General features: G+C 41.3%; 1 protein-coding gene across 2 annotated transcripts in view; it reads right to left on the reverse strand.

Annotated features, from left to right (window-relative positions):
• Window positions 1-26570, reverse strand: part of TMEM131L (transmembrane 131 like) — a 171350-nt gene that overhangs the window by 61651 nt on the left and 83129 nt on the right. For both annotated transcript variants that reach the window (XM_086704081.1, XM_086704080.1), the window contains exons 5-9: window positions 23886-24009; window positions 22726-22842; window positions 21257-21367; window positions 1046-1123; window positions 688-841 (exon numbers count right to left, since the gene is read on the reverse strand). In XM_086704081.1, the coding sequence (XP_086560207.1) occupies window positions 688-841; window positions 1046-1123; window positions 21257-21367; window positions 22726-22842; window positions 23886-24009 (584 nt within the window). The remainder of the gene's footprint in view (window positions 1-687; window positions 842-1045; window positions 1124-21256; window positions 21368-22725; window positions 22843-23885; window positions 24010-26570) is intronic.

Genomic DNA, 26570 nt, shown 5'->3' on the forward strand with positions numbered 1-26570 from the left:
TCACACTCTCTTAACTTGTCCGGCATCCAGGAACAATTGGCACCCAGTCAGCTATTAAAAATACGACACGGCATGATTTCTTTAACTGAGCTTCTGCAGATCAGTAACACTGGGACAAGAGACACAAAACTTCCCAAACACTTTGTGAATATTTATATTAGATTGTTGTGCCTGCCCATTTAACTTGTTTCCTATCTCAGAATGCAAAAAAAAAAAATCATCCCAAGAAAACTAAAAAGTGGTTTGCAGTTGCCACTTAATTTACTCCAAAATAATATAGCCTTACTAGCAGTTGCAGATTGAGAACCAGTCACTGTTAATCTCTTAATAACGAACGCAAAGCCTCGTTGTCTTGCATTGCAATGATACAGCCTACAAGTAAATGCTTTAAGAATGGTGATGCAGGGGTGCCTGGGTGGCTCAGTTGGTTAAGCATCTGACTTCGGCTCAGGTCATGTTCTCGCAGTTCGTGAGTTCAAGCCCTACGTCAGGCTCTGTGCTGACAGCTTAGAGCCTGGAACCTGCTTAGGATTCTGTGTCTCCCTCTCTCTCTGCCCACCCCTGCTCACACTCTGTCTTTCTCGCTCTCTCTCTCAAAAATAAATACTAAAAAAATAAAATAAAAAAATGGTGATGCAGGTTAATCAAGATATACTATAATAAAAATGTTAAAAGATTCCACCTTACCTGAGGTCTCAGATTTATCTGTGGCTACATAAATTATAGAAAGATGATCTAACAAATCTTGTGTGTTTTCTTCAAACTCTTTTGAGGAGTTTTCCATGGTTACGATTATGCTCATTTGTAGCCGCAAAACATCGTCAGATTCCATATAACAACTCTGAGATTGGAGGGATGGAAAGAACAAAAGAAAAACTCAAAAAAAAAAAATCATCCAAACTTTGTGATTTCAAATTTTAGAAAAAGAAAAGCACTTATGATAAGGTCATGTGTGTTTCTGAAAACAGACTGTGTCAGGTTATTTTTGATTTCCAAGCCAAAGGCAAGAAAGGAAGGATGAGAAGAGTGAATTTTTAAATTTTACCTTTAATTGCTGACACACTTTATTACGTAAACTGCATTCCAGTTGTACTTGCAAGAGGCTAGTATTAGTGGTTTCTGCCTAAAAGAAGAAAAAAGGGGAGAAAAAAAACTTAAAAAGAGGCAAAGAGTTCAATCTTGTATTCATAGTAAACAATCTATCATTTATTCAGAACATTCATTCACTTAATAAATATTTGAGTATCTGCTAAATGCTGGGTACTATCCTAGTAGCTGGAAATAAACATGAATAAGACAGAAAAGCCTGTCACCAAGCTCACATTCTAATGGAAATCATAAGCTCTCCCTTGGGCAACATGAAAATTCCTATTATGGCAATAAGGAGATAAATATGTTCTAAATATACACAGGAACACTGTAGTTTGGCATTTCTTATACTTTCTGAACATTCTGTTTCAACACAGGAATCTTTTATTTCAAAGTAGGTTCACCCAGCAATAGCCAATTAAGTGTTCCTCCGTCTGCCTTCCGTTAATAGAATGTTAGAAGTTGTGGCAAAACAGTTAAGAGATGTCTAAAATTTAAACGGGCTATCATTATCATTTTTAAAATGTGAAAGAGCTATGCATGGAAGAGACGAAAATAAATGAAAAGAATGCAAAATTTCATCAAGTTCAAAGATCTCAACAGCCACATGGAATGATAGTCGACATATCTTTTAAGATAAGGAAATGCACACTCTGATTCAGAAATACAGTCATTTGGGGGGGAGGGGGGAGCTGCAGACGGTGAGCACACAGGGAAGTCAGGTAGTGCAGCGTGCAAATCCAAAACCCGTCAGCTATGACAGCTCCTCTTTTGTTCAGCTTCATGTGTCTGGCATAGTGATTATAAAATAAAAAGGCACTCGGCCTGGCAGCCACAGTCACGATGGCAGGAAATCTCAGTAAGGCAAGGAGGCATTCCCCAAATCCTTGGCGGACTTGATTGTGGGTAAGCGTTTATTCACTCCAGGAAGACTTAATATTAAGTAGAAAGAACCACCATGATTGTGTTTAATTTATTAGATTTATTAAGAATTACCTAAGCACACTATATTAAAAACACATTTTTAACTACTACAATTTTCATTCAGCAATGAAAGTACCAAAAAAGGAATAAGACACATTTTAAAATGCAGTAAAGATAGTGGAGTTTAATCAAGATGGGGCGCCTGGGTGGCTCAGTCAGTTAAGCTTCCAACTTCAGCCCAGGTCATGATCTCATAGTTTGTGAGTTCAAGCCCCTCATCGCGCTCACTGCTGTCAGCACAGAACCCACTTTGGATCCTCTGTCCCCAGCTCTCTCTGACCTTCCCCCACTTCCCCTTCCTCTTGCCCCCGCATCCCAGGGGCTCATACTCTCTCTCTCTCTCTCTCTCTCTCTCTCTCTCTCTCTCTCAAATAGACATTAAAAAAAAAAAAAAATCTTTAAAGAAGATTAACCAAGCTTGAAATAGGACCAAACATTAACCAAAGACTATTCTAAAAAGCAACTGCTAATTGGGGTGCTGGGTGGCTCAGTTGGTTAAGCATCCAACTTTGGCTCAGGTCAACAATCTCACAGCTCATGAGTTCGAGCTCCTCATCAGGCTCTGTGCTAACAGCTCAGAGCCTAGAGCCTGCTTCAGATTCTGTATCTCCCTCTCTCTCTGCCCCTCTCCTGCCCACGCTCTGTCTCTCTCTCTCACTAATAAACATTTACAAAATTTTTTAATTAAAAAAATAAAAAGCAACTGCTAGTATCTGCTAGACTTCAACAGAATAATACCATTTGTAAATGGAACCTAAAATCTTAAGGAAGAATTAGATGACTGAATTTGTCTTTCTGCAAACAAGTCCCACCATATCATAGACATAAAAAGAAAAAGCCCACTACTCTCTGAAATTGCTTTAACCAAAGTTATAAATGACCTCCTCACATCCAAATCCAATAGGCCCTTCCCATTTTGCCTAATGCTTCTGCCAATTTAACCCCATTAACCACTGGTGCTTCTCCTGGTTTTGTTCCTTCCTCTTTGCGTCACCCTTTGTGGCTCTTCCCCCTCTCCACTTAAGATGTTAGAGTTATTAGGGATTCTTCCTTCTGCCCTCTTCACTCTCTCTAGGGAAGCTCTGTAACACACCAAAGCTGCCTGCACTTCTCTCTCCACACACCCATGTCCAGCCAATGGCTGGGCATCCACCCGAATGCTCACGCTCACCAAGACAGCTATGCTTGGTGTGCACGTCGTCCTGGAACCACTAGTCATAGAGTTATTTAAGCCAGAAACCTGCACACCAACTTCAGCTTCTCACTTACCCTTCTCAAACAAACCCATAACCACCAAGTAATACTGATCACAACTCCTCAGGAACCCTTGAATCCATTCACTTTCCTTCATTACTATATCCTGGAGATAGGGGGTCAGCAAACCATGCCCATGGGCCAACACTGCCTGTGTTTATAAACAAAGTTTTACTGGAACACAACCATGCTCATTCCTTTGTGTATTGTGTACGGCTGCTTTCATGCTACATCTGAAGAGAGGAGTACTTGCAACGGAGATCACATGGCCTGGAAAGTCAAAATATACTCTCCGAGCCTTTACAGAAAAAGTTGAGGAATGCGTGCCCTAATGGGAAGGAGAAGGAGAGGGAGGGAGAGAGACAGGTAGGCTAGTCTCCCTGTGTCCACCTGTCCTCTCCATTCCAGTCTCCACACTGCATCAAAAGTGAGTTACCAATATGCAAATCAGGTGATGCCACTAGCTGCTTAAAACCCTTCGAAGACCAAATCCTTTACTGTGTCTTCAACACTCAGGTACCTGCCTAGTCTTCATCCACCTCCTTATTTATGCTCCAGCCTCACTGGTCTACTTTCTGCTCCGTTTTGCCTTCAACCTCTAAATGTGTTGTTTTGCTGTAAACTCAAATCCCCAATCCACCCTCCCTCTACCTACCTAAACCTAATTCATCCTTCAGGTCCAGCTTACACACCCCCTTCACAAGGGTTTTCCCTGCCCCACAGCTGGGGTAACTGCCCATTACTCACACCCACAGCACCTTTTCCCTGACCTTCCTTAACAGTCCTCATTATAATGTAACAACTTGCTCAAGGTCTGTCTTCCTCAGAAGATCGTAAGCCCCTTGCCCGATGCTGTTACCTCAATGCCTACCACTTAATGCACACTCAATATGCAATTAGTGAATGAAGACAAGTGGGCACACAGCCACAGACGCTTTAAAAAAGCAAGCTTGCATAAAATAAACTAAAAATAATAAACAGTGGCTCTAAAATAAAAAAATATACCAACTCCTGCCACTTGATGTGTACTTATGCTCTAAAACTTTCAACAACAACCAAAAGTTTAAAGAAAAACCCATATCAACACATTTTCAACATATGCATTTATAATAGTTATGTTTTTTGAAAATTTACAGCACTTTATAGGTGTTAACCCGACAAGGCAATCCTCTTCCCTAAAATATTTCTTCAAATGTTGAGATGTTACAAGTTCAAAATTATAATTTTTTAACGTCTATTTATTTTGAGAGTGTGTGTGAACGGGGGAAGGGCACAGAGAGAGGGAGACAGAGGCTGTCAGCACAGAGCATGATGTGGAGCTCAAACCCATGAATCATGAAATCATGACCTGAGCTGAAGTCGGATGCTTAACTAAGCCACCCAGGCGCCCCCAAAATTATGATCTTTAAACACGATTAACAATCCAACTTGCACAGTGATTTGATGTAATATAAAGCCTACTATTTTGTCATTTTTGGTAAGCTTCTAGATGGATGAATTTATAATTTACCATCTTAAGTAAGATTCCTCTCTTAGCTGGAAGCCTAACAAGAATAAACTACTTTATTATTTTCATTTGTTGCAGAACATATTTCAGAATCCCACAAGGGGGCGTCCTAGCACCTCCACACTGTCCTGAAGTGCTCCAGGTTTTCTCAAAGAACAATTTAAACATTCATGTCTTTAACCAAAGAACAAAACTACTGCAATCTTGACTTTAAAAAGTAAACCATAACCAAAACAGGAGCCACCTGAGGCAACCACACACACACACACACACACACACACACACACACACACACACACACACACCTGGGATTGAATTCTCTCTGAAAGGGCCCCAACTGAGCACACTTGTTATGACAGTGGGACATCCCTTTAACCAAGAGTGTGCAGAGCAGATTATAAAAGGAGAACAGAAGCCTACTTCTCTACTTTTCAACACCCCCCCCATTACTTTAACAAATTAGGTCATGAATTTTATAGCTAAAAACTAAAAACAATTTTTCAGTGCTTTCCACGTGAAGTATATGGTATCACTCCCTTTCAGAAGATGAGGGAAGGGGCGCCTGGGTGGCTCAGTCGGTTAAGCATCTGACTTCGGCTCAGGTCATGATCTCACGGTCCGTGAGTTCGAGCCCCGCGTCGGGCTCTGGGCTGATGGCTCAGAGCCTGGAGCCTGTTTCAGATTCTGTGTCTCCCTCTCCCTCTGACCCTCCCCCGTTCATGCTCTGTCTCTCTGTGTCTCAAAAATAAATAAACATTTAAAAAAAAAAAAAAGAAAAAAAAAGAAGATGAGGGAAAACGTGGTTTGGAAGGGTTAAATGACTTATCAAAGGTCCTAACAGTAGCTAATGGAAAACCAGGGAAAAAAATAGCAGGTCCTTTAACACAAGTCAAGTTTTTTCTAAGTAAATCAGAACAGACCAAGTCTACTCCTAAATTTAAAAACCAAAAAGTTCTTCACCATGGAACCAATATTAGAACACCATTCCCAGAGATAATGCAACATTCAAGAAAATAGCCACCAGGGCGGGGCGCCTGGGTGGCTCAGTTAAGCGACTCACTCTTCGTTTTGGCTCAGGTCATGGTTTAACGGTTCATGAGAAGGAGCCCTGCATCAGGCTCTGCGCTGACAGCATGGAGCCTGCTTGGGATTCTCTCTCTCCCTCTCTCTCTGTCCCTCCCCCTGCCCCTCTTGCTCTGTCTCTCAAAATAAATAAATAAACTTTAAAAAAGGGAAAAGAAAATAGCAGTGTTTAAAAAAAAAACCCTTTTGTAATGGCTTATATTCCCATGCTTTTGTGTTATAAGTCTAGTTAACTGAATCTAAGAGAGAAAAAAATCACCTAGTTCTCTACCTGCTAAGAAACTCATCTTTGTGCATCAGGCCAGGGCACAGTGTGATTTGGGGGAATTGTGTACGGGTAAAGCGGAAAGAAAATTATAGATTTCAAGTCCTATCATTTTAGAGAACTTAAAAAAAATTTTTTTTAATGTTTTATTTATTTTTGAGACACACACACACACACACACACACACACACACACACACACACACACACACAGAGTGTGAGCAGGGGAGGGGCAGAGACAGAGGGACAAGAATCCAAAGCAGGGTTCAGGCTCTGAGCCGTTAGCCCAGAGCCCAATGCAGGGCTCGAACCCTAGTGGGATCTCACAAATGGTGAGATCATGACCTGAGCCAAAGTTGGATCCCCAACCGACTGAGCCACCCAGTCCACGCTGGAGGACTTTTATTTTTAACAAGAAGAAACCAATATCCTAAGAAAAGTATATGAGAATCTATAATATATTAATCCAGACAGAATGAACAAGAGCCTTGAAATTATGTAACATTCCCAGCAATGACCACACACAGAAACCTTTCATTTAAGGACAATAACTCATGAAATAGAAAAATATTAGATAAAATCCAATACTAGGTCCCATTTTTCTCCCCTTCCACAATTTTGAATGCTAAATTTTAAAGGTCCTTATACAGGTAAATTTCTCATGCCAACACACGTATCAGTAGGAACGCAGATTCTGTATATGCCATGTGACCACGCCAGACAGTGGCCCACACACACAGTGCTAGGTCCAATACAGTCTACGCAGCAAATGATTTTGCATAAAACAGGCACTTTCTCGGATCTCTTCCACACAACACCCATGCTCTATAACCAAACTCCTATTTTAGTGTTTCCTGCACGACGGAGAGGCTCAGCTGAGTTATTAGTCAGCACTGTATGGTTGCTTTTACCCTTAAACAGCAATTGTGCTTCAACCCTCCCCATAACCGCTACCCTTCTATTCCTCAGATATTTAACCACTGAAACAAAATTCACCTATGTTGCCAGACCCACTGGCTAAAATATTTGTAAAAACCTAGGAACTCGTTGAAATTAGTTTTCTGTTTAAGGGAAGAGCATTTTTTCTTATCCGCATCTTTTTAGAAAAGGCTTTACACTTAACTAAATTCGAGATGAAACTCCAGCCACAAAACCTTAGGGACATCCCCTACCCTGCCTAAGACTCTGTCTCCTCTTCAACAAAACGGAGTTAATGAATTCACAGCCACGTTATGAGCCCTAAAGGAGATACATATGCCAATCACGGGGCATCAGTAAACCTTCAACAGGGAGCGTTATTGTTTTTACTTGTTCATTCACAATTGATGCATTAAATTAGCAAAATTCCACAATAAATAACTTAAATGCTCCTGGGAAGCATTTTCCCCCACATCAAAGCTGTAAGAGGGGAAACTCCTCTTCCACACTCTTTTGGTTTCTAAGAGAAGAGGTTTTTGTTTTTGTTTTTTCTTAAACGCTTCAAATTCTTTTTGTCTTATTTCACATTTGGTTCAGAACCCCCCAAAAAGAGAGAAGAGCCATTTATTGCCGACAGCTTTCCACCCTCCTGAAATGTGCCAGAAACCCTGAAAGACAGACAAAAAGCAATTTGGAGAACAAGTTAACACTTAGATATTGAGACTTTTTGTTGGACCAAGTGACAGTGGCCTGTATTGTGCAACACCTTGGCTTTTGCACTTGGATCGCAGATTTTTAACTGTTACGAGCTGGGCTGGCAGTCTTGGGAGAGCCTTGTGGGATTTTCACCTTGGTAGGTCATGGAGCATACGGTGACTTGATCCAAAGGCAAGCAGCTATTTTTATACGGCTGGATGTTGCCGGACCTTAAGCAAATGGCAAGTGGGTCCTGAAGGCCTGACCCAGGCTTTGATCCTGAGCCCAGGCTCGGCAAAAGTTCAGCCTTTGTGATGCAGGCTGCTGAGCTTGACCTTGAGCAATGTGGGCACAGTTTTTACTTAAATAGGCATAGCCATGGCAAAGATTAGCCAAGGCTCTAAAAGAAAGGGTGCTGCAGTGGGAAATAGTATGGACGTTCCTCAAAAAATTGAACACATACTTACACTATGATCCACCAATTCTACTTCTAGGTACATCCCCAAAAGTGATAGGAGGGATTCAAACAGGTATCTGTACACCCAAATTCATAGCAGTATTATATACAGTAGTCAAAAGTGGAAGCAACCCAAAATCTATCGATGGATGAATGAATAAATAAAACATGGTACAGCCATGCAATGGAATGCTGTTCAGTCTTAAAAGGGAAGGAAATTCTGACACACATATGACAATATGGATGAACCCTGAAAATGTGATAACAAAGTGAAATAAGCCAGACACTAAAAGGCAAATATTCTGTGATTCCACTTACATGAAGGAGCCTAGAACAGAGGCAGAAATAATAATGGTAATCAGGGGCTGAGAGGAGAGGTTAACAGGAGAGTTACTATGTACTGTGAGTAAGAGTTTCAGTTTGGAAGATGAAAACACTCTGGACATGGATGGTGGTAATGGCTGCACAAAAACGTGAATTTACTGAACACCACTCAATTGTACAATTAAAATGGTATCTTATGGTGTGCACACTTTACCACTAGGAAAGGAAAGGGAAAGGGAGAAGGGAGAAGGAAAAAGGAAAAGATGTCCTAGTCAGGGCTCTCTCTCCTCAAAATAGAGCTTCTAGAACACCATCTGCTTTTATAACCAGATCTTGAAGAAACTGTTGGGTCCAACTCCAGGCAGGCAGTACAGACGGGTTGTTTGGAATTCTGTTCCTTTTTATGTATTATCTTCATGGCTATGAGTTGGAACTATGAAAAGTCTTGCTTAAATTCATGTGGGCTGGTCCACAGACTCAAAAGTTCCTCCCCAACTCACTGGCTCTAGATTTATTAATCATTTAAACGCTAACTGCTGTTTTAGATTTTCCAGATCCAAAATGACAGATATACAGATGGGTGGCAGATTTTATAAATAAAGAAGCAACAAGGAGGGGTGCCTGGGTGCTCAGTTGGTTAAGGGTCTGACTCTTTCTTGGTTTTAGCTCAGGTCATGATCTCCTGGTTCCTGGGTTCGAGCCCTGCACCAGGCTGTGCACTGACAGTGCGGAGCCTGCTTGGGAATCCCTGTCTCCCCCTCTCTGTGCCCCTCTCCGGCATTCTCTCTCTCTCTCAAAAATAAACTTTAAAAAAAAAGGAGAAGAAGCAACAAGGGTATTCTCATTAAGGAGCTATGTTCTCATCTTGGGTTGAGTCAGAGAAGCAATTTGACAGAATTATTGCATGCACAAAGAAGGCAACCACTAAGGTCCGTCCTTGGAACAATCCGGTTCACTCTGGAAATCAAAGAGGTGCTAGAAGGTTAGGGAAACATGGTTTAGTCTTCCCATCAGAGCAAGATGAACAAAAAATAAAACAGAAAAGGCAGATTAATGAAGCAAGAGGAAGAGAGGGCTCCCCTTAAAAGGAAGACTAACCTCTTAGGGAACAACCAGAGAGAACGTGAATGAGAAACGAGATTTTTTGAAGGTACAGCCCAAGAGACATACAGAGAGACAGAGACAGCCTGGTATGTAACTGAAATAAGGGAGATAGATCTTTGCACTTATTGGAGCTTAAAAATATATATAATGAAAGAATAAAAGCAAGATGTTAGCAGACTGGAATTGTTCCCCACAAAGGAATCAGGATTTGGTTATAGGAGGTATGGAGAAATGCACTTCTAAAGCCAGGATCAGAATCCATAGTAAGAGCAACTGAGGACTGAAACAGCTATACCCAGAGTTACACAGTCCTGGACAGGTTCGGGGTGGGGGGGGGGGGGCACACTGGGGGCAAGCAGGAATATCAGAGCAGAATGCCCAGAGCATATTAGGTAGAGACACAGTTACTGCCCATGCCCTGGGGGAGCATGTTTGAGAAGTTTATGGAAGTAGGACTCAGTCTAGAGAAGGCACAGCAAAAAGAGGAAACTCATTAAACAGGAACCAGGCCAGACTATCAAGACAGACTGACCCCAGGCCTGATTTAGATGTTGGTCTGATAGGTGAGCATCTCCTATGGAAGACCATCCAATGCAGGGAAGAGAAGTTGTGTTTGAACAACAGATGCTTTCAGCAGACCCAGAACTTACTGATTTTATCTCTTTCCTTTAGGAGAACTCACAAGAAAATATCTAGGGAAACATCTAAAGAAAAAAAAAATCTAGATCAAAAAGTGAAAGAAAAAGGAAAAGGAACGAACCAATTCCAGAAAACAGTAGCAACTTTGCAGGTGTTAGAGAAAGAAAGAGAGCAATAAAAGAAGCTGGTTAAATGGCGAGAAACTCAACTGAGCCTTCCTGAGAGCAAGAGGGGACAGGAAAAGCATATCCTGGAGGCAGAGCCCACAAGTGCAGAGAAAGAAGGGGCACACTCACAACCTGGAGGCCATGGTGAGCGGCTCCCGGCCAACATGCTGTCCCCACTAGGCCCTGAGCTTCCCAAATGTCAACAGCAGCTCCCCTCCAAGAACCTGAAAACAATGCCCCACTTGATGTAGGTGGGGCTAAAAGGTAAAGCCTTCTCTAAGAAGTAGGTCCCAGAAGCCTCAGTGAATCCACAGTAAGAGGCAATGGAAACAACTGTGTACACAGATCTCAATGCCCCTGCCCGGGCACCGTGGACACTCCATCCCTCAATAGGGTGTCCATGCCAGTCAGCACAGGAGTGCCAGAAACAAGGGCTTCCCGCAGAAAGAACAAAGACACACCTGTGACTGGCTGCGACCAGTGCCAAGTCCCAACTCTGAGGGGAGACCAGAGCGCCTCAGGGGCAACTTCCTGAGAGAGGAATACACAGGCTGCCGCCTTAGCCTCCTGACAAGCAATCTCTCCCCACGGAGTTTAAATGCAAGGTCTGAGAATCAAAACAACTGGCATAAACTAAAGCCAAAACCAAGGTGATGCTCTCCATCATCCATCCCTCCTTTTGGCAAAAATGAAGTACTGGGAACAATTCTGCTTAGAATCAGTCCCTTGAGGGCTGGGATGGGAGGCATGTTTTGCAAACCCAGTGGATGTATGGTTGATAATCTGATATTCCTGCGTGTCTTAAGATTCTAGACTCAAGCAAGGCTCAAGAGAGACTCGATATTATTTCTAAAGATATTTTTTATCTTTAAGTAATCCCTACACCCAATGTAGGGCTCGAACTCACAACCCCAAAATCAAGAGTCACATGCACTATGGACTGAGCCAGTCAGACGCCCCGAGAGACTTAATATTAAATTAATGTAACTTGTGAAACTCCAGGGAAGCCGCACACATCCTAGCCAGAGTGAGCCCCAGCTGCACACAGGCATGGACAACCTCTCTGGCGAAGACCAAATGAGTAAGAAATTGGGGAGGGCTTCAGATTCTTTTAATGTTAACTCACAAGCCAAGATAATTTGATATGGGACTATAGCCTTGAACTTTCACGTCTTGCCAGAGGACTGGATCTCTGAATTTAAAAATTTCCAAGAGTTTCACAATAGGAGAGGGTTTATATTCAAAACTTTATTTTTACAGTTAATTGGTGAATACATTTTAGTTAGGTGCCAGGTACCAATTCTAAGCACTTTATATGCAAGAGTTTAGTCAATAGCTACAGCCATCCTATGAAGTAGTGCTATTATTATTTATCTTATAGATAAACTGAGACACAAAGAGGTTAGGTAATTTGACCAAGGTCGCTCAGACATGACCAAGATTTTTACCCAGGTGGTCAGAATTCACTTTCTTATTCACTCTACCATGCATCTCTATGATGGGGCATCCTTTATGACTGGTATTTTTTTTTATTGGAGTAGCTTTACTCTGTTATTTGAGCCCACTGCAAAAGCTCTGATAAGCTGTATTGGATATCATACTTGAAAAGAATTTGGAATGGGAAACAGATGGGGACATGAACTCTCAACCTTGACTCTAGTGTGGCTTTGGAAAAGATTATTAATGAATTATTCTAATCTATCTCAGAGCTTTCTAGGGGCAAACTCAACAATGCTCCCCAACAGGCTGAGGATAATCAAAGAAATGGGGGTTTGGGTCCAGTGGGAGGAGAAACAGGCTAAGGAAAGTGGGAACACAGTTGCCAGAAGCCTGCTGATCTCCTTGTCAGGGGAAGGGGGGACTCAGGCTTAATAAAAGGCAAGCCCAATGAGTCAAGAGTATAAAAAACTGAGGAATGTTACAAGGAAAGGATTCTCTTTTCCTAACTTCACTTGTCCTTTGGCCCCAAGTCTTCCTCTCCCCTTATAGGTAGGGGAGGGTTGCTTGTCAGTGGGCCACAGACCATGATGCTGTGCTGTAGACAGTGAGGAGAAGGATAGGGGCTCAGAGGGGAGCTGCCTTCTTTCTCTCTACTCTGGAGAAGGGTGTCTGTCCTTCAGATTCAAACTCCCCTTCTGATGGGCCGCTCCACAATCTACCCGAGGGGACAGGGAATTAGTAACTGGCTCTCCGACCTCAGCTGATACATGAGAATGTGACTCATCAGCAATATGAAGGTGGCATTTTGGTTCCCTAACTCCTGATTCTTATACATACATTAGTTCAGAACCATATGTAATTTATTGGGCATCTTCATATACCCCAACAAAAGTTTCTAGAACAGAGTATAATGAAAGTCTGAAAGAAGTAAAAAAAGATTCGTATCTTACAACTTCTTAAATAACTGAGGTTATAGTTTCTTTTTAAGATCATTTATTCAAGTATCAAACATTTATTCACTGTACGTTATATGGCCAGACTGCCAGGTGGTAAGAAAACAAACGTTGGCTAAGACAGGATTCCTGCACTTAAGGAGCTTATAATATTAGCAAAGGAAATGCATAAAAACAAAAGCTTCTAAATACTGTGTTTGCGATGCTAGGGATCTCTCATTTTCAGTAAAGAGCTAGTCAATTCTCCTGGAAGGCAGAAAAGACACAAGGTAATAATCACTGAGTTAAAGGAGGGACCAGAAAACTGATCAACACTGTTCTCTCCTGCTAAGACAGTAGAGATTTTAAAGAAGCAACGGGGGAAGACGGAGGGAAGGGGACTGCCTGCCCTGCAGGACACAGAAGAGAAACACCCGCCCCCACACACACGTAGGTATTCTCTCTAGACTTTCCCATGCTTCCTCCCTTCCTTCCACTCACCAGCTCCCACCCTCAACCCCTCCGGTCTCGGCTTCCCAAGTTCCCATCCCCTTGAATCATTCTCATTGGAATGAGATGAAAAAGAGAAAAATGTACAAATTTTAGCAATTTCCTTGCTTTTAAAAGCCATATTCGGAGGTAGGTAGGTAGAGGAAAATTAAGTAATGGCACATATTTACCTAACATATAGTAATAGCTTTCCAGAGTCTGACAGTCTATCATTTTTATGTTAAAAAAAAAAAAATCAAACTTTTATCAGGCAAAGAAATGGTATTTATTATTGATGTCACACGGATCTGTAGGAATTCTCAGCTGTCACACTCAGAAAATCTGTTTCTTTCATTTAACTAATGACGGAAGTCCATCAAGAAAACAGGACAGCTACAGAGGTTAAAAAACCTTTCCCTATTCTGTTTTCCACCTCCAAATCCTAGATGAGACTCTTGTACCTTATTTGTTAGTGAGAAATGTGCCCCCTTCTTTTCTGTCAAACTGTGGTTGAAAAAACTTTCCTTGGTCCTCTCCCTATACTGATTTTACAGCTTCCCTTCCAGATTGCCACACTTAATTGACAGGGATCAGCACCTCAGCAGCCAAGAAAGAAGCAGGAAAACAACTTAGGGTACCTTCTCCCAGGCTGGCAGGAACCAGGCTCCACACAGACCTGGGGCCACAGCCCTTGCCTGACACCTGTCCCGGGCAGGCAGGCACAGGGGCCTGATGTCACCACTCCAAAAGCGAAGGCTGTGCCAGTCTCAAAAGGTTAGGAACTCCTGGTCTGAAATGCACTAGGTATCACGCAGCACACCCAGAAATAATCTCTCCTTTACTCAATCCAGCAACATTATGCTGTGATGGGAAGGGGAACCCTTCATTGTATACATGCACACTCAGGAAATACACTGAAAGGAAATGACAAAACATTTTTTAATGTTTTTGTTTGTTTTTATTTTTGAGACAGAGAGATACACAGAGTGTGAGCAGGGGAGGGAGGGAGCTGTCATCACGAAGCCCAAGGTGGGGGTCGAGATCATGACCTGAGCCAAAGCTGGACACTTAACCAACTGAGCCACCCAGGTGCCCACTAGGATATGACAAAATATTAATCCTAGTTACCTTTGCCGAGTGTGACTGTAGTCTTGGGGCTTATTTCTAATTTTTCGCTTCTCTGGTTTCCCATGTTATGTTCTGATTACATAATAATTTTTGTATAATCACAATCTCACTTTTAGATAATGTGATAATATGGTATCATGTTAGGACACACACACACACTTTTATTTGGTGGGACTGTGTGTCATGTGTTTTCCTCTAACTTCAAAACTTATCTGGGTTTCCCACACTGCCTTATCATTTTATTTTTAACAATAGACATTATTTTATAATGATTCTAATACCAATAACTAAGTTCCTGTAAATCTCTGAGACGAGCCTATCGTGATAGTGAGCCTCTATGCCAGATCCTGAGATGATGCCAATTTCTAACACTGTTTTGCCCAAATAAACCACTGAAACACTCCTCAAATCTCAACAGTCTGGAACCAAAATAGCACTGTAAAAAAACATTAAAAGATAAAAACTCTCACTTTTTCATAAGCCTAGCACAACTGTATTTATGTATTCTATCCCACCGTGTATTTTATAGTTACACTCACCAAGTATAACCTAGCTTATATTCTACTATTCCCTTGTCAAACAAAGCATCAGAATTATAACTTGGAAGAACTACTTAACAGTCTACATGTTGATATAATCACATTCATCAAATCCTCTTTCTACTGTCGAGCCTTTAAGCTGTCTCCATTGTTCTTCTGCCATTATAAAAATGTAGCCAAACCCCACATTTTATTTGCCATTTATCTCTCATGGAACGTGAGTTACTAAGTCCACAGATGTGGAAGTCATCGCGACACTGAACTATACATGGCGCAAATCCCTCGGCAGAGCGCGCTGGCACTGCCCATCCCAGCTCGGCTCTCGGCCTCCACCAGGTAACTTAAACTCTACGTCCATCCTACAGTTTCTAAAATAAGGATATTACCACCTGCCCTAGCAGTAAATCTGGTGAAGGTCAAAGTGGCTGATGTGGTGAAAAGGGGAAGTTATGCAAATCTTACATGTTACGACAGGTAGATACGCTATTTGGGGATCTCGACTCAGATGCCCACTGACTCATCTATTTATTAAAAACTGTGGGGGCCTCAATGTACTAAACACTAAGCTGATGTTGAGATTATAAAAATGAAAAAGAAACCGGCCCATGGAAGAGAGCCTCATGGAGGACGACACAGGATGACACCAAACGTTCAAGCAGGGGTCTGAACCACATGCCAGGGGGACTGGAACACAGACTTGCCCAGGGCCCAGGAGAGGCTGCGGAGGAGCTGATACCTGAACCAGGTCTCAGAGGAGGGAGCGAGAAGGACAATGAGGGTTAGAAGGGGGTGAAAGCCTATGAAGGAAAGGCAGTATGTAAAAAGGGATGGCCCATTTCAACAGCGAGCGATTTTGGAGGCCGGAGTGGAGAAGAGAAGGGCAGGACGTCTGAGGCTGGAGAGGAGGCTGGAGCAGGTGTCGAGGGCCTCATATGCCAAGCTCCGGGGCTCGGGCTTTATGCTGAAACCAACAGGGACCCAGCTAGTACAGAGACCAGGGAAGCACTGAACAGCTTTGTCTGGGAGGACATGAGAGCAGCAGTGTGACACATGGAGCAGAGAATGACTGGGACAATAACCCGGGGGTCAAATAATGACAAGACTACAACAAAAGCAGAGGAACCTCAGACTTTTACTCAGACCCACTGCAACAGTGACCTCTCATCTGCTAGGAGCCCTCGCTTCATAAAGGGCCAAACAAATGAAAAAGAAGGGCCAGATGAAAAGGTTGAAAAAGAAAAAAGCAGACACACATGGGCAGCAGAGAGGCGAAAGGTATACTCTCCTCCCCACTGAACCTAGTGGCTGTTACAACACATCACCAAAAATCTAGATAGAAAAGAAATCACACACACACTCTTGTTTCCAGCAGAAGAAAGGAAGCCATTCAATCCGATTCAACTGAGCAGGAAAAACGCAAAAGTCAGATACCAATGGGTAAAGACACAAATAAAACGGACCAAAATGAGCCCAAAGTGCAAAAAAAATGAGATAACATAACAATGATTATTGGCACCCTCGTTTATCCCATGAGATGGAGCTAAGGAAGCAAGTGAAAGCAAAGCTGACAATATCTTAATTTCTGCCCAAACCTTCTCACTCTCTAGCGTTCTAGCAGACCCACCTTCCAGCTCCCAACTGAACCAGAGTACCTCCCAAACCCTCTATCCCGTTTTGAGGGAAGCTGAACTCAACACTCACCTCAGATGATGGGTTCTTGACCAAAAAACAGAAAGAAGGAAAAACAGAAGAGCAAAATGAAGACATTTCTTTCTGAGAAAGCATAGCTGACAATTATGGCCACTTAAACACAACACAAACACATATATGTATGAAGTTTAAATGCAAAAATATTATAGTCAGGGGCGCCTGGGTGGTTCAGTTGGTTAAGTATCTGACTCTCAGTTTTGGCTCAGGTCATGATCTCGTGGTTTGGGAGTTCGAGCTCCGCACTGGGCTCTGTGCTGACAGTGCAAAGCCTGCTTGGGATTCTCTCTCCCTCTCTCTCTGCCCCTCCCTGCTTTCTCTCTCTCTCAAAATAAGTAAATGAACATCTTTAAAAAATGGGACTACTAGATACCCACACACAGAAGAATGAATTAGGATCCCTAGCTCATACTATACACTAAAATGTCAAAATGCATCATAGACCTAAATGTAAGAGATAAACTATAAAACTCTTTGAAGAAAACAAAGAGGTAAATCTTGGTAACTGTGGACCTTTTTAGATAGGACACTAAAAGCATAAGTTACAAAGGAAAAAACAGGCAAAATTGAAGTTCATCAAAACCGAACACTTTTGTACTTTAAACAACACCATCAAGAAAATGAAAAAACCAACACAGAATGAGAGAAGTATTTGCAAATCATGTACTTGATAAAGGCCTAGTATCAGAATATGTAAAGAACATTTACATCTCAACAAGGACAAAACAAACAATCCAATTTTAAGGTGGGCAAAAGACTTGAATAGACATCTCTCCAAAAAAGATATACAAGTGACCAATAAGCACATTGAAAAGATGCTCAACATCATTAGTCATCAGGAAAATGCAAACCAAACACTTAAGCTATCACTTCGCATCCACTAGGATGTTCTTTAAAAACCAAAAAACATAAAATAAGTTTTGGTAAAGCTGTAGAAAAACTGGAATCCTCATATATTGCTGGTGAGACTGTAAAATGATACAACCACTTTTTGACAGTTACTCAAATGTTAAACATATAATTACCATATGACCACAAAAGTCCACTCCTATGTACACACCCAAGAGAACAGTAAACATATGTCCACATGAACTTGTACAAAAACGTTCACTGCAACAGTTTTGATAATAGCCAAAAAGTGGAAACAAATCAAATTCCTGCCAATTGGTAAATGATGAAACAAAGTATGGTATGTCCATACAATGGTTCACTAGTATAGGGTAATAAAAAAGAATAAAAGACTGATATGCGCTATGACATGAATGAAGCTTAAAAACATTAAGTGAAAGAAGCCAATCATGAAAGATCACACATTTCATTTATATGAAACATCCAGAAGAGACAAATCTATAGAGACAGAAAACTTAGGGGTGGTTGCCAGGAACTGCGGCCGTGGAAATGTTCTAAAATTAGACTACGGGGGTGGCTGCACAATTCTTGAATATACTAAAAACTGCCGAATGGATCAAGTCTGTGGTATGTGAGTTATAGCTCAATAAAGCCGTTAAAAAATAAATTAAAATGCAAAAAAAAAAAAAAAAAAAAAAACAGAACAAAGAACCCCTGAAACTGCTCCCATGGGGAGAGCTACAGACGTCCCTCCAGCCGGAACTTCATCTGACCAGTGTTCACTGAGCGCCTCTGCCGGAGGCCCTGGGCTAGGTGTAGGGGACCCTGTGGAGAGCAACAGCAGACAGTCTCTGCTTCCACGGGGCTGCAATTTCACGGAGGGAAGGAAAGGGTGGCTGAGTAATGGGGATAAGCGTTCTAAGTGGGAAGAACACAGTTCTACGACAGTCCATCCAGGGACCTGAACTAGGATGGGGAGAGATGGCAAGACTCTCTGAAGAAGTGGAGCTTGAGCTGAAACAGAAAGGATGAAATCAGGGCTACTCCAGAGGACAGTTGGGGCGGGGGAATCTGAGGAAACTGCAGGCACAAAGGATGTGTGGAGGAGTGAAAACGGCATGGGTGAGCAAGCAGAGGAAGCAAGCAGAGGAAGACCACATGACGGTAGAGAAACAGCAGCCAGACCATGCAAGGCCTTAGAGCCACACTAAGAACCTGGTTTAAATCCTGAGACCTGCAGGAATACACTGAAAGGTGTTAAGCAGATGACTAGTGTGGTCCAACTTGCATTTTAGGAAAAGAGACTTTTGAAAGGGCCAGACTAGATGCTGGCAGATCTGTTAAGGGGCCACTGGAGTAGACTGGGAAAGAGATGATGACAGCCTGGATGCAGGAAAACAGGCAGCAGGCATCACGGTCAGCAGATAAGATCTGTCAGGTACAATGCATATAACGTGCAAGCTCTCCTCATAGCAAGGTCTCTCACAGGCCTCGTAGAGAGGCCTGCATGGTCATTGCCTCTTTCCCTTAATTCTCTGTATCCTTAAATTAACCCCTACTAAGATATCTGAACACCTGTCTCTGTTTCAATACTTTTATCACCACTAATACAGCATCTGGCATTCAAAGCTTCCAGTCTCAGTAACCAGAGAAACCTGGCCATTCTCAGCCACCCCCTTTGCTGAAGGACGGCCCTGAGATAAGGCTAAAAACGTTCAGCAGGAAAAACCCATGCTATCAGCATATGCAAGTTACACTTACCCCAGCCCTTTCAACCCCTTACAAAAATGCAAGTCAGTTCAGATCATTTTTATGCTAGAAACCGTTCAATACAAGGGCACTTAAGTGGCTCAGTTGGTTACAGTCAGACTCGTTTTCGGCTCAGGTCATGATCTCACCATGCAAGAGTTCAAGCCCCACATCGGGCTCTGCACAGCCTGCTTGAGATATTCTCTCTCTCTCTCTCTCTCTCTCTCTCTCTCTGCCTTCCCCTGTTTGCTCTCTCTCTCTGAAAAGAAATAAACTTAAAAAAAAAGTTCAATACATCCCCATTGGTCTTAGGATTTAAACCAAATCCAAATGTACAAACTAAAAGAAATCTTCCTTAAAATCCTGGGAGGAAGGGCTATTCAGTTTTATCAAAGTAAAAATAATACCAAAAATTCCCAAGAATTATCTAAGTGATGACAAATCTCCCAGACATTACATTACAGGTAAATTAGTTTTATTTGTCTTCTCACTGGAATGTAAGCTCCAGGAAGATGGAAATACTAAACCAGTGCCTGCCCACAGCAGAGGAAGACTACTGAATGAAGGAAAGCCCCAGGCACTACTGGGACTGACACAAAGTTCTAAGCAATATTCTTTATTCACTAATCAGAAAGAAAGGGTCAGTAAGGTGATACACTGGTTCAAGACGTTTCTTGGAGTGCCTGGGTGGCTCAGTGGGTTAAGCGTCTGACTTCGGCTCAGGTCACTATCTCATGGTTCATGAGTTTGAGCCCCACGTTGGGCTCTGTGCTGACAGCTCAGAGCCTAGAGCCAGCTTCGGATTCTGTGTCTCCCTCTCTCTCTGCCCTTCCCCTGCTCATGCTCTGTCTCTCTCTCTCTCTCTCTCTCTCTCTCAAAAAAACAAACATATATATAAAAAAAAGGAATTTTCTCAATTTCAAAAGTTAGCCATAGTTACAAGGAAATAAGTCAAAGGGGAAAAGTGGTCAAACTTATACACTATAAATGAAATGCATATTAAAACAACAGTAAGGTATCATTACAGCTGACCCTTGAATACCATGGGTTGAACTGTGCAGGTCCACTGATATGCAAATTTCTTCAATAAATAGAGAACAGTACTGTAAATGTATTTCTCTTCCTTATGATTTTCTTAGTAACATTTTTCCTAGCTTACTTTATTGTAAGAATACAGTATATAATACATACAACACAGAATACGTGTTAATCAACTATTTATGTTATCTGTAGGGCTTCTGGTTAACAGCAGGCTGCCAGCAGTTAAGTTTCTGGGGAGTCAAAAGTTATACACAGATTTTGAACTGCATTGAGGGTTGATACTCATAGCCTCTGCACTGCTCAAGGGTCATCTGGATATACACTCTAAAACATCAAAAACATTTCTTTCCACTGAGCCACACTCAAGAAAGGCTAGGACTAGGGAGAGGGGAAGATAGTAAGACATTCCTGAAAAAATATCATTACTAGTGACCATAGCAGTCTGTCTTCTTGAAAAGCAACCTGGCAATATTTAACAAGCTCTATAAAATGGTTCATGGTCTTGAACTACAGACACTCTCTTTACAAAATATATCCTGAGGAGACGGGTAATCCAAAAAGGAAATAAAAAAACTTATAAAACATGTACATGGACTAATGGTAGTAATAACGAAAAACTGGAAACACTTCAAATGATCAAAAACAAGATAAAGCCAACTACAACAAAGCAACACTATGGACTATACAGCCTTTCAAAAGAAGAACATGGATTCCACTGACACAACATCAGGATTTTTTCAAAAAGCGGAAAATAGTAAAATCCCAATTCTAAAAGCTGGTGAGTTTAACATCTCTAGCAATCCTATATAAAAAGGGCTGTAAAAGATACATAACTTTAGAAGACTACAAAGTTTGGCGTTTGCTAGAATTCAAAATAAATCCACCATTAAAATTACCTGGGTTTGTGAAAGCTGAATGCTCTGAACCTGTGGGAGCAGAAAATAAGCATTTGGTAGCTGTTTTGCAGATCCTTCTGTAGAGATTCTTCGAGTGCCAATTCCAGAAACCTTCAGAAAAAAAAGAAGTTAATTACTCCTCTATTTGTTTTGAAACATATTTGCCGTAATGTTAAAATACCTTTCCAAAGGCAATCTGTATTCACCACCTTGACCTTTAACACGGTATTAATCCAGGGGCACCCAGGTGGCTCAGTTGGTTAAGCGCCCGACTTCAGCACAGGTCATGATCTCACGGTTTGTGAGTTCAAGCCCTGCATTGGGCTCTGTGCTGACGGCTCAGAGCCTGACGCCTGCTTCAGACTCTGTGTCTCCCTCTCTCCACCCCTCCCCTGCTTGTGCGCGTGCTCTCTCTCTCATAAATAAATAAATAAATAAATAAATAAATAAATAAATAAATAAATAAATAAATTGTTTAAAGACTGTATTAATCCTTGGGGCGCCTGGGTGGCTCAGTCGGTTAAGTGTCCGACTTCGGCTCAGGTCATGATCCCACGGTCCGTGAGTTCAAGCTCCGCGTCAGGCTCTGTGCTGACAGCTCAGAGCCTGGGGCCTGTTTCAGATTCTTTGTCTCCCTCTCTCTGACCCTCCCCCGTTCATGCTCTGTCTCTGTCTCAAAAATAAATAAACATTAAAAAATAAAATTTAACGACTGTATTAATCCAGTTACTATATTTATCTCCGTCTACAAAAGAAAGTAACAAAAGTTGCTACATTTAGGCTCAATGTTCCTCACTGTAGCAAAGCTTTTCAGATATAGACAATTTTTCCATTAGGGAAACAAGTGTTAAATGGAATCCAATAATAAATAATAATGAAAATGACAGATCTTGGCTTGATGCTACGTCGTATTAAATAAGTCACAGATACCACTTAAGATAAAGATTCCTAACTACTTTTGTGAACAACCATGAAAAGATTCTTCACTCTCCATCCCTGGTGCCTTGGTATCAATAGTAAGCTCCCTGAGAACTGGCCCCCAAACATGCAATCCTTGTCCCCTGATCAGAAATATTCCCGAGCCTAGAAGGGACGAAGGCAAAATCAGTAGAGACTGCCTTTATAGCTCCTCCCTCTGGACTGCTCATGAGGTGAGGGCAGAGTTCTGAAAGTACACTCTATTTTATAACAGAAATAGAATACGGTAGACTTCTGTGTTTTGTTCCAATGTCCTTCAGAGATTCATGGTGAGAGTTACAGCTCTGTACTCTGAGCCGAAGACAGTCCCATGTGTGTGGCATGGGATGCAGAAGAAGGGTGAAAGCTGGTGAGTTTAACATCACTAACGATCTTATATTCTAATAACATAAGCCAGGTGGCAACATTTCCAAAAGTCTTTTACAAAACATCCAAACCCCTTTGTTAAATCAACAACAAAATCATGGGACAAGAGGGAAAAACTTACTTACATGATAGGGAAGGACTCCATACGAGGAGGTATTAATAAATAAAGAACTTTCAATGCTTCCTTCTTCAGTAGGTAAGAAAATAATTCTGAAGGACGTTTTCCCCATTGCTGGAATTACCTGAAAGAAAGGTACCAAATTAGCCATTGGGAATGGCCCTCTTTAAAAGATGTCTTTCAGAGACTTTCTTTTTGACAATTTCTGTTAACAGATGTCTGCATATCTGTACCCTTGATTCAGAAGTATCATGAATCCTTAGGAATCCCCCAAATGGAACAAAATCCAACAATCTAAGAAGGTATCGAAGGACATACCACAGACTTACAGCAAGGCAGCTGCCGAGTGCTTTCACTTTGGATTGGGAACCCTGTGCCCTCACATCCTTCCTTTTCCCTCCTCTTCTGCACCCACGTGTGTTCAACGGCCTTTATCGAACACAGTTCTAACCTTACTTAAGTAGAAGGAGCCACTGATGTACAAACCTGGCAATACCTAATAAAAATCGGAAGCTGCATTTATCTGGACAATCATAAACAGAATAGTGGACTTCCTCTTACACCATTTCCTTGGTCTTATATTTAAAAGAAAAAAAGTATATCAGGTAGACATCAGTACACTAAATAAACAAATAAATAAAACCCACCAATGACTGGGATCTTCAAAGACCACTGAAATCTACACTACTAGAAGACCAGGGTCTGGAGCTCTCTGTTACGGTGCGAATTAACTTTATAAGGAGCCATTCACTGCCTCCTACTCCTACACTTAGAAAGGAGTCCAATTCTAGTCAGTGTGCCAGGCAAAGAGACCATGACTATAAAACTTGTATTAATTACTAAATGCTTCAGCATTTGTAGTCATTTCAAGACACATAATACTGTATTTCTTTAACCATTAAAAAGTCCTATTAAATACACAAACATTATACTTTGTTTAGACTCTAAACTTTTTTTTCCATGTTTTTTTTCCATGTAGATACCAAGAGCCACCAAAATTATGAACAACTGAAAAAATAAATGCTAAAGCAAACACACAGAAGGGAAGAGTTTGGGTAGCAGAAAAGGGGGAGACAGGGAGCAGAAAGTAAAAACTTCAGGCCAAAGAAAGCAAGAAAATCTGGCAGCCTGCCACAGCATAGTTTCCAAGAGTACATCAACACTTACCCTGCAATGAACAGGAGGCACATGAAAATGTCTAGCAGCTGTAAACACTGAATTCACCACGACCTCACTATCCCTACTAGGGTTATAAGCATAGAGAATCTTTGCTGCAGGGTGACCCAGGAACCTAGGAGGGGAACAAGGAGAAAAAAAAAACAATGTATTATGTGGTTCTAAATATAGCGATCCATCCACCCATCCCTCCACCCACACACAGTGTATATATACTTTAATCCCAGAAAGCTGTTGATGTTCGTTAAAGTTAAAAGCAACAATTATTAAATCCTGTTATTACTAAAACATTCAATCCACAAAAACTTTTTAAAGAATCCTTTCTTTTACAAGACACACTTAATGCCAACCAATGGTAACGCCTCACTGACTTTTGTGTTAGAAGAATTCAACACACATGGGCCATTAAATGCTTGCAAATACTCAGAGTAGGAAATAGGTACTCGCTCTGACTCAAATGAAAATATGTTTAGGTAAGAAACTGTACTCAGAAAAACCCAGTTTTTTTAGGGTTTCTTCTCTGAGTAATAAGTTTAAAGAGGCTTTCCAGGGGAATGGATTTCAACTCACAAAGGGACTTTATCAAGCCTTATGAAAGGAAAACTTAATTGTTGCTAAAGACCATTCTTCTGAGAAAAATGAAAACTCAGCAGCACTTTCTAGCACTTGCTCTTATCCATTCAAATCATGAGTCTTGTAGAAAACCCTGATGAAAGCTTTGGCTCCTCCCTCCACAAACGGGCACACACAAAAGGTTTACACACGGCTCGAAAACACTTGTGCACTAAGGTAAGAATGTCTGCTTTCCAGCAAACACCCTGAGAAGGACGCCCGTGTTAATTCTTTCTTTCCTCTGCTTTCTATCCACAAGGCTAGCAAAGGAACTGCAAGGGAACAGAGAGCACTCTCTGGCCAACCTACCTGCCATGTTCCCTGGAATCATTTACCTCTGATTCCTACTGCCCAATACCAAATTCATTCCACTTAACTCACATTGTCATAAACAGAGAGCCAGTGAAAGTTTCACTGAAGCCATTTCTCCAGTTTTAATGCCCTCAGTAGCAGAGACCCAAATATACCGCTCTCCTAAATATGGCCTAGAAATAAAACTATATTTTAAGTTCAGCAAAAATTCATCTACCTTATGCTTGCGTTTCTCTGATTTTATTCTGACTTCTCTGATACTAAGAATTGTGTGTTTTAAGGAAAATTAAGTGCGTGCTGTCTGTCTTATGTGTAACAGTGGGATTTCCAAACTATTATACCACTGCCATCAAATCTCTCACATTCTTCTTCCAGCTTTCCTCCTACTTTTTTTCAAGATTTTATTTTTAAGTGATCTCTACACCCAACATGGGGCTTGAACTTACGACCCCAAGATCAAGAGTCGCATGCTCTACAGACTGAGTCAGCCAAGCCAAGCGCCAACGCCCCCACTACTTTTAATCACAAGTCTTAACTGAAGGTTTAATACAGCCAATGTGTTATTTTCAAAAACGGGTTCTTTACACCCAGTGATAAATAAAATATACATCAGTGTGATCAAAACCTTGATTTTTTTTTAGTGTTTGTAGCTAATACAACTAAAAATATTTTAGACTACCATGAGCACAAAAGGTCACCTCAGGGAGTCCTGCTTGGGGAGGATGGGGCTCACATTTGTCTTTTCCTTCCATTAAATTAAAAAAATAAAGACTTCCATGGTTTTAGGTTTTAGGTAAATAATACGATTCAATCAGCAAAGCTATTAATACTTGTCCTCAAAGCTTTATCCCCCATTCATATCACTGGAATATAAGATTTTTAGTTCAAAAAAATACAAATGTTTCCCAGATGAAAACACATTAAAAAATCATACTGCAAAACTGCAACTCTAGGGAGCCCAGTGACTGTGTTCCCCCAGAAACCTCACCAGACCTGACCCAGACCTGGTTACCACTGGGCTATTTTTATTCTATGTTTTTTAATTCTATTTTTAAAAGCATTATGAGGATAAGAATTTCCTTCACTAGTGACAACTGGAAGGTACTCTTTAATTTAATACTACAAAAGAATGATTAAAATCTTTTAGGAATGATTAGTACTTTTAATCTCAGGACCAGTGGGATATTAACCCTTAACAACAAATCCTACAAAGTGGATTGTAGGCAGAAGGCAGCTGCCAGAAGGCAGCTGGATAACACTCCCCTGGTTCTGCATCCCAGAGGAAAACCAAAGCTATGAAAAAGGGATGGGGTTTGCCCAAGGTCAACTTCAAAATAAACAATAGCAAAAGCTGAACAAGGGCAGTGAAGAAATCAGAAGGAGAACACTTGGGCTGAAGTTTGAATCTAATGCCTATAAATTAGACCATTTGTTAAAAGTAAGGTAAAACTTGACTAATTTTAGAAGTGTTCTAATTGACTACAGTTTGTTATTGAGACTTTTTTAAAACTTCAGCAAAAATAACTTATTCCCTTAATCGTATCCTAGATCTCGCTTATTAAAAAAAATAGCATGGTATGTGCTGACTTAGAAATGAGAAGACAATTCTAAGATTTATTCTGTTACTTCTAGCAAAATGCCCTTGGGCAAAATACATTACTTCTTAGCAAGAAATACATAAGCATCTGTAGTCCATGCTCAAATATAGAGATATTTGAAAATCTCACACAGACACACACGCACGCGCCTCTC

Source organism: Puma concolor, chromosome B1 (assembly GCF_028749965.1).
Source record: "Puma concolor isolate L17-30 chromosome B1, mPumCon1.1.hap2, whole genome shotgun sequence".
Taxonomy (NCBI): Eukaryota; Metazoa; Chordata; class Mammalia; order Carnivora; family Felidae; genus Puma; species Puma concolor.